At 42.6% G+C, this 8,967-nt stretch overlaps 1 protein-coding gene across 1 annotated transcript; it reads right to left on the minus strand.

Annotated features, from left to right (window-relative positions):
* Window positions 1-1,349: 1,349 nt before the first annotated feature.
* Window positions 1,350-8,614, minus strand: SMLR1 (small leucine rich protein 1). The gene is made up of 2 exons (XM_088023740.1): window positions 8,385-8,614; window positions 1,350-1,435 (listed from the first exon to the last, which is right to left on the minus strand). Exons 1-2 carry the CDS (start codon window positions 8,509-8,511, stop codon window positions 1,350-1,352), a joined length of 213 nt encoding a protein of 70 aa, XP_087879866.1. The 5' UTR covers window positions 8,512-8,614.
* Window positions 8,615-8,967: the final 353 nt, after the last annotated feature.

The raw sequence follows: 8,967 nt of genomic DNA on the forward strand, positions 1-8,967 counted from the left end.
CCTTCCATATGGCACCAATGCTGTTATTTTAAATTACCTCCGTCTGAAAGCCCCAGCAGACAGTTCCATTGTAATCAAATGCAATAAAACAGAATGAGTGTCTTCAAACACTGAGTTTTACATTATCAACAGGGGCAAATGGAGACTAATGTCTCTGGACTTATGTGAAGAATTTGAAGTGGGGCGAGGGGTAGCCAAGAAAATACCCAGCACCAGTGGTCCGTCCTTGCTTTTGGTCATTCACACCATCTTTCATAAGATTGTATGTCACTACAAAAGTTGGTGCATTTCTTACAGGTGACCAAACTCAGTACGTTTTATAAAGTTAATCACTCTAATAGCTTGTTAGCTTCACATGCAAAGATTGGAATATAACCAGACTCCCACTTAGGACATGGGAAGCATCTTTTGTTGGTCTTAACTAGAAAACTGTGGCAAGCACAAGAGTACTCAATCTACTTTAATGACCACTTTGGATTAAGTGTTTCTTTTTGGTTATCTATGTTGACTCCTTGGGGCTCCCACTGAGAAAAGAATTCTGCTAGTGAAATGTTGACTTCTTTCCGTATTGAGAAATAGCTCCCTGATGTTTTGGTTTTAGAGGCAAACGCTTGAACTATTCTCCATCTGAGTTACATGAATGCCCTCTTCTTCCCTTTGCCCACCAGCAAATTGCCAGTATTCCCAAGCCATTGCTTGCATGAAAGCTGCCTTCATGGGTGATCCATATCTAGTATGGAGAGACTCCACTTGTTCTGTGGGTCATCGCAAGGGTGGTGTGATTTGTGAAGGTAGCTGGGAAAGGGAGAGAAGCAAACTCAGGGCCGGAAGTGATGCCTGGAAGGGCGTCATTTTAGAGTTGCCGTGGGGCAGGCGGAGGAAGTGGGAATGCTCTCGCAGAGGGAATCCACAGTGCTCTCAAGGCACTTGTCTTTTGCTATCTGTTTGCTCTCTACCCGAATTTATTCATCTATAAAATCAGAATGATGTACACTTCCATGGGATTATGTAATAAGGATACTTAAGAATTTTACTTAAAAAAATAGTGTCCTTCAGAGTAGACAGAGTCCTATAAAAGTTAAAAAGTTGCCAAGCGTCCAGTCCATAGTGCACATCCAAGAGAATCTTATATTCTTGGTACTCTCCAACGAACTGCTATTTAACTGAGTCTCATAGATGTACCCCTGGGTCATAGCTGCCACTTTGCAAAGTGGTTCAGAACAAGCTTTTCAGTATTCCATTTGTGCTGTTGTTTGAATTTATGAACTTATTTCATTAGCTAAGCCATTGACCGTTGCTCTCTGACCAGTAGAAATTCGCTGCGCTTTAGCCATGGATCAGTCCCCAAGTCATGTTCTTTTTGTCCACTGGTACAGGTAAGAGCCAGCCTTGCGTTTCTGCTGGTGATGGGGGCTCTGCGACAGTTCTTCGTTAACTGAAAGGAAAATTATCAGTTAGTACTTTGGAAGCAGCTAAGTGCCTGCCATTGGTCATGTACAACTCATGCGTGGGTGTTGGCCAGCATTTCTGCAAGTTACTCAAGGCCAGGTCCCCAGAGCAAGGCCGTTGCAGGGTCTCCCCTCACCTCCCCAACCACTTCCAACAGAAATGAAATGCTTATTTTGAAAGAATGGACCCAATTGTAGTGGACAAACTACCACTGTAATAATTGTTACATGCTAAGTGTAGCTAAGTATACTTAATATTTAGCAGATTAAGTGTTGATTAAATGTATTAAGACTCCCTCATTCAATAAGCATTGATAAAGCAATGTCTGTAGGCCAGGGGCGGGGATGTAGAAATGAATAAGATAGAGTTTCTGTCTCTGACCCTCCCTGCCCCCAAAAATGTGTTGGGCATTTAGTCCTTAGATATGTCAAATTAGTCTTCTCTCTTTTACATTTTGACATCCTTTACTGAAAACTGACAGTTTCAACTTTTTACCACCTGCACATTCCCTAACCCCTTAAAATATGACCTCAGTTAAAGCTACTCTACTGAACTATTAAAGCTCATCAATGATATCTTATTTGTGAAATCTAGTGGCATTTTTCGACCCCCAGCTTCCTTCCCTGGAACATCTGACACAAGCCCCATCACGATCCAGTTATTTTCCTCCCTTTGGCTTTTATTATATACCATCATTCTGTGTCCTCTTCTCTGCTCCTGTAGGTTCAACTATTACCTTGCTGGCAATAACACATCTAATCTTTAGCCCTGAGATTTCCCTTGAGATCCCAACAAGTATCCTTTGGGATCTGGGATCTTCCTGGTACATCAAAAAAATACATCTCTCTTCCTAACCACCACCAACACACACCACTGAATCTGTTTTTACTCTTAAAATTTTATTTTCAGAATTATAATTATTCATATCATCTAAAACCAGAGATCAGAAGCTTATAATCTTATGGGAGGTAGTACACGTTTAGAGACTTGAGCCTGGAAATCTTCCCTTTGGCTGCTATATCAAATCCAAGCAATTTACCCCTTGCCACGCACTTTATATGCGATGTACCCCAGGACACATGCGCTCTCCTTGACCTGAGTTCTAGGCCTCCACAACGGCTTGCCATCATAGTCAGCAGGTGTTACATACGCACTGGATGGTGACAAGCCATGGGCTACATGAGCCTCAAGATTTAATAGCTAATATTTATTGAGTACTTGTTATGTGCCAACCACTGTGTAACTCCCTTTGCATGTCTTATCACATTTAATTCTTGCAATGGCGTTATGCTGTAGTCATCCTTGTTAGTCTTACTTTACAGATGAGCAAACTGAGGCAGGGAGAAATCAAGAGGAAGCAATTTGCCTACAATCCCAGAAATGGATGGATTCAGGATTCCGTCCCAGGCAGTCTGATTCCAGAGCCCACACTCTCAACCACTCGGTTACACTGCCTGTCCATTAGATGATTGCTAGTTCAAAGGTGTTGCTTGAGATGGCCCCTGGCTTAGATAATAAACTCATTGAAATGTGAGTAATTTCTTCCCTTTTAGTCTTCATTAACGAAGACTAACTACACGACGAGTGCTTTGAATGAGGAACCAGAACACAAATTGTAGAACTGAAAATTGGTGACCTGAGTAATGGGATTGAAGGGAGAGAACTCTAGGAGGAGTGGAGAAGCAGAACAGAGACCAAGAGGAAGCTCCTCAGTCCACAGGGAGTTAGCTCTCCAGTACATGGTGTCTGGTGCAAGGTCCGGAGAACAACAGTGATAATTCACCTTCCTCCTGAAGGAGCTTGCACCTGGCTATCGCTTTACTTCATTCGGCCTATTAAGGTGTGTGCTGAGAGGTACTAGACAGGTGAGACTGGCAGGTGGCCTTGAAAACACCTGAGTTTGGTATTGTGGACATTCTGCAGGCCATGAAGTTCTCCTCTTGGGCCACAGGTGAAGAAATGCAGCCTCTTTGACTCAGGGTGACGTCTTCATGCTAAGGAATCGCCGTCAGAAATACTTACTCCTGTTACATGAAGAGATGAAAGCCTCTCAAAGCTTTCATGAAATCCTTGCCTTGTTTAAAATTCTCCCACAGTTGCCTTCCTTGTTTGTGGTAAGTTTGTTTGCCTGGGCCAAAAGGATTCATCCATTCAACAGATATCTATTGAATATGTCGTCTGTGTTCAATACTCCAGGAGTTGTGTGCTGGCTGAGAAGGCTAGCTCTGGAGCTGGCTGGCCAGGGTTCAGTTCCTGTCTCTACCACTTTCCAGGTGAGTGATTTGGGCAATTTACTTAATTGTTACAAGGTAATTTTAATAATAGCTATTATTATAATGACAAAACACGGCTTCTTGGAATTTATAAGTTAGCAGGGATAATAACAACTAATAGTTTTTGGAATAGGCATTGTTAAGAACCTTGTATGTATCACCTCATTTAATCCCCATACCAACCTTATAGCTATTTCCTGCTATTATTCTATTTTACAGATGAAGAAAACTGATCTTCAAGAGGTTGAGTAGCCATTGTGACACTGGGAATTCAAACCCCATTTGGTTTGATTCTGTAGTCTGAGCTCTTAACAATTTTACTCTAATAATGCTTAAATTATTCTGATTTTTTCCAAATACTTATCTTCTTCCCTTTTGATTGCTGACTACTAAAGCATATATATGAAGTTCAGTGAAAGATGTCTAGCCATCTGCTACTTGAGATGTTTGTTTTAGAATGTTAAGTTGCTGAAGGCCAGAATGTGATCACTTACCAGACCTTATTTTGGATCTAACGCCATACAAAAACTTTCAGGCATTCAATAGACATTTTTTTTTTAGCATAATGATTATTTGGGCAGTGTTGGTTATTCAGAGAGCAATTTGTCCTTGATCAGGGTGATGGTATTTGGGGGGCAAGGAGTAATACTGGAAGTAGAGGTTTAGGAATCTCAGGAGTTGGGGAGGTAAGATAATCAAAACTTGTACTCAGAAGGTATGAAATGTCCATGGGAGTAGTTGATGAAGGGTTTTGCTGATGGAAAGTTCAAGATTCAGACATCCACCTCAAGAGCTACTCCTCGAGGTAATTGACAGAGATTGAAGTGTGCAGGATGCTAGAGAATTTTCTTTCTTCCTTTGTGAGAAAATTGATGTTGTCTACATACTAATTAAATTTACAAGCACCATTACCTCCCAAGGCTTCAAGTGTAGGGATTAATGCTGAGTGATTACAGTACCTCCACATGCTTTCCATCACATCTTAAAATGCCTCTCTAGGCTGATGAACTAGGATGTATGGAGAAGGCAAGCTGATGTTCTGTTTCAGAATGTAGGACTCTGGGGTTCTGTGAACACACCAGTTAATCTGTCAATGTCCCTTTCTTTACAGGAACAAAATTGGAATGATTACACTTGCCATAACCCCGGTTGGAAGATTAATGACATGACATTTGACCATCTGGTTACAGTTTTTAAGTGGGAACTGCTAAATAAAGATACAAACTGGTGATATTTTATTTGGGGTCAAGTGATCTCAATTGCCCTCAAACTATAGAAAAGATATAACTACTTACACTTAGGAAAACAGCCACAGAAAGAACTATCCTTTAAAAGTGTTCTTAAAGTTTTTTTAAAGGAAAATTTGGAAAATAAAGGGAACAGATCTACATAAAAATGAAAATACGTTTAGGCTAAGGTTGTCTGCTAACACTGGAAAACGTAATCAGGAATTATTCCAAGAAAGGATGCACAGTTCCCATTGGGGAGAAGAGGGAAAGATAAGCAAAGCACAGTTGGAATAGAAAATTCTTGAGAGAGTAATAGTACAGGGTGCCCCTCACCTGCTATCCTGGCCAGGTACCTACAAGGAATAGTGCCCAGGGCCCTCATTGTCTTACCCCACCACACTTGGGACCCAGTCTCAACTGAATGAAAGCTGACAACAGAGAAGCCTGCTTTGGTCCAGTCAGCAGGGCAGTCCTCCCTTGGTATCCTGCAGATGGTTCCTTGGCAAGCTGCTGGCAACAGCGTGCTAATAGTCATTAGTATTCTCTCCAACAATAAGCCTCAGATGGGACCCCTACTGCATTAAGTGACTGATGCAGAGAGTTTCACTGCCTCCTTCCACCTCCTCACTCACTCCGCCTGTGCTCCTTTACCTATAGCCCAGAAGCTCCAGGCACACTTGAGTGAGAGCCAACAAAAGGGAACCATGGAGAAGAACCACAGAAAGTGGAGGCTTATTACATCATTGTGGGGGCCCCTTAGCTGTTTGGAGGGTTCTGCTTCCAGTGGGAGTGCTCTGCTCTAATGTTGGGATAAGACTTAGGGAGAAGGGCAGGTCATTCTTCAGGCCATTGACCAGACCTGTAAATGAGGCCAGAGCCAGAAACAGAGAGACTTGCAATGTCTCTCCTCCAACTTCTAACAATTTTGCCAGATGCCTTTTGTGGTTTTCTAGACCTAGGATTGTTCTCTCAGTTCTGAAAGCCCATAGTAAAAATCTGTTCCAGAATCTCGGACAATCCCTCTCGTATGTGGTATCTTCTCAAATATGTGTTGAATGAATGCATGAGAACTCTTCCTACCCAAAAGTATGGTGCACATTTGGAACAAGCCTCAAAGTTGGTGAAAGGACTCTACCCGGGGGGCCTTGGCCTTTGTTGTATAGGGCTGACCTTCTCGCTTTCCTTTGGGTTATATGCTGTGTTGCAAAACATGGAGGCTTTGATCTCTAGACAACTTACATTGTCTAGGGCAAGGATGAAGGGGTCACCGTGCAATGATCCTGGTACTCACGTTAAGCATGTCCTTGGGGCCTGGTACTGTGTGTACACATTGCCTGCATTTTGTCCTGCATCAGCCCCCTGTGATGCCCGGCCACGCTTTCAAGGGCAGGCTGCCTTCTCCAGGACCTTCTGAAGGAATGTGATTGATATGTCTATACCTCATAATTATCTACATTATCTAAATAAGCAAAATACTGTAGACCCATTTAATTTTAATTTTTGCAGATTACAGATGTTTTCCCCCCAAAGTCACCGAGGGATAAGTAAGGCTATAAAACCAAGATTCATCCTTTTTTGAAGAAGAGTCTGTCCCAAATACCAGGTGTCCTGCTGAATGATCTGGCCTATAATAACTTAAATAGAGGCCAGTAAGAGACTTTGGAATCCATGAGGCTATCTTGGTCTGTTGCTTGCCTCATTTAAGGCTTGATGCATTTTTGAGGTACTTAACATTTATCTCCCCAAAAAGGCAGCCAGAGATGAAACTTGGGAGTGACATGAATGATTCAAGTCTCTGTGACATCAGCATCCTGTTACTGCTCCACAGGGTGCTCAGTGTCACTGGGGGCCTGGCATGCCTGTGAATGACAATGGCCATTGCAACAGCTTTAAAAGACTTTCAAAATAGAAATGTTTGCAATGGCTTGGCATTCAACCAATTTGGAAGGCTAAAATCCCATAGTTAGGATCCTGGAGATTTCTAATTTTCTCTTCCTTTTTCAGAGGCTCTTTTCCAGGACTCAGTCAGTGTTAATGAATGGCTAGGTGGCAGAACATCTGGTAGACTGGTCTTGAGGCCATGGAGGATAAACTAACTTAATAAAAGGGTTTATCACATGAGTTCTGTAGAGCAAGACAATACAGCTGGGTCATTCAACAAGAGAGCTGGTCATAAAAATGAGGAAAAAAATGAAAGGCTAAGGGATATTTGAGTATGTTATGATTGGAAACTTAGGATTCTATAATGTGCTCCCTGTCCTCTAGAATTTGTGTTCTAAATCTCATCTTAGAAGTATCCCACTTAGAAGTGGCTCAGTCAGTTAAGCATCTGACTCTAGATTTCGGTTCAGGTCATGATCTCAGGGTTGTGAGATCGAGCCCCGCATCAAGCTTTACACGGGGCGTGGAGCCTACATAAGATTTTCTCTCCCTCTCCCTTAACCCCCCCATTAAAAAAAAAAAAAGGACTATCCCCCGTTGTACTTCTGTTTGATTTTAGGTCATATATGATGGCAGTCTGCATTCGAGATTCCGAATATCTGTTTATAGAATGACATCCATAAAGGCATTGCCTGGACTTGGCAAGTTTTTGTGGGAGAGGAATGATTTTCAAATTTGTTTTTAGAGTGCTTTAATATGACACCATCCAACTTAGATATTACTGGTTTCTGTTGCTATTGCTAAAATAACTATTAACCTCTATAATATTAATCTAATATTTGCTGGGCACATTATTAACATTTAGTCTGTGAAGTCACATTTCAGTTTCATTAATTTAACTACAGCAGGATAAACACTCTCAATCCAGGACCCCACTGCCTATGTCCAAATCACTTTGAGCTCCTGAGTTGTTTTGTTTTGTTTTTCCTTAAGACTATAAGACTCATGAAAAGCTTACACCAAGCCCTCAACTATCTATTAAGGCTTGACATTTGCCAAACACTGTGATAGCATAGTGTTTGTTTGGCACATTTTCTTAATAGAAGTTCCGTGGGTGAGAAAGTAGTGTGTGTGTGCACACACTCATGTCAGATGCACATAGGTGTCTGTCAGGTAGAGAAGGCAGACCATGATACGTGTTTTAACATTTGTGGAATATATTGCCCTGTGAGAGAGAGAGAAGCAATCACAGGTCAAAATGGCTGATTCGCAGTTCGGCTCTCTGGGGCGGGGTGGGGGGAGGGTCTGCAGTTAAGGGGTCCTCACCACAGGCCTGCAGAGCCTCACTCAGGATCCACGCTGCTGAAAGGATCGCACTGCCTGTTCACCAATGAAGGTATCTGGAGAGAGTGCTTAGTGAGAAGTACCTACAGATCACAACCATGTATTGCCCCAGACACCCCCCAGAAACACTGACCGTGCATTGGCTAGTTGCAAAGGTGTGCCATGGGAAAGGACTTCAAGCCACTACCTGGTGTGGCTTCACACTTACCCTCCATCAGTTTGATCCTGAAGTAGGCGATGAGAAGAAGCAGCAGCAAGGTCACAGGTAGGAAGACCCCAGCAAGCAGGAACAAGCCGGGGAGCTCCCTCATGAATGCTGACATCACAGGGCTCATTGCCAATCACCCAGACCCCAGGGGCCAGCGAGCTCACGCTCAGGATGAGGGCAGCTTTGCTCAGAGTCTACACTTGTTTTCTTCTGGGGCTCCGGCCTTTGCTCAGCACATCTCGGTGGAAATCTTGTGGACTTTGCTCTATTTCAACAGCCCCGTGAATTCTGAGAGGATTGCTAGCAGGTTACTCTGTAACTCAGCTACAAAGTGTCGAGGAATTTGAATGTGATTCCTCCAAGCCATTCCAGAGAGGAGCATTTATCTGGCCAGGGTTGGGAATGACACCAGGAGGCCTAGATTTCTTTGTATTCAGTTTCTCTGGAATGAAAAGTACCTGATTCCAAGCAAAACTCAGTGTTATAGATATTTTACTTATATATTCCCAGACATGGGAAGAATTTTTCCTACATTTTCTAAATTTCAGAGTTGAAAATTACTTAGTAGCCATGTTCATGTACC

This window comes from Eumetopias jubatus, unplaced genomic scaffold (genome assembly GCF_037043125.1).
Source record: "Eumetopias jubatus isolate StellerSeaLion01/CBP00866 unplaced genomic scaffold, mEumJub1_p1.0 scaffold_6, whole genome shotgun sequence".
Lineage (NCBI taxonomy): Eukaryota > Metazoa > Chordata > Mammalia > Carnivora > Otariidae > Eumetopias > Eumetopias jubatus.

Excerpts from the sequence above, each read along its gene's own strand:
- SMLR1 (XM_088023740.1), bottom strand. The coding sequence starts at position 8,511 with ATGAGCCCTGTGATGTCAGCATTCATGAGGGAGCTCCCCGGCTTGTTC. Across the intron at positions 1,436-8,384 it reads CAGGATCAAACTGATGGAGG|TTAACGAAGAACTGTCGCAG; the intron begins GTAAGTGTGAAG and ends TTTTCCTTTCAG.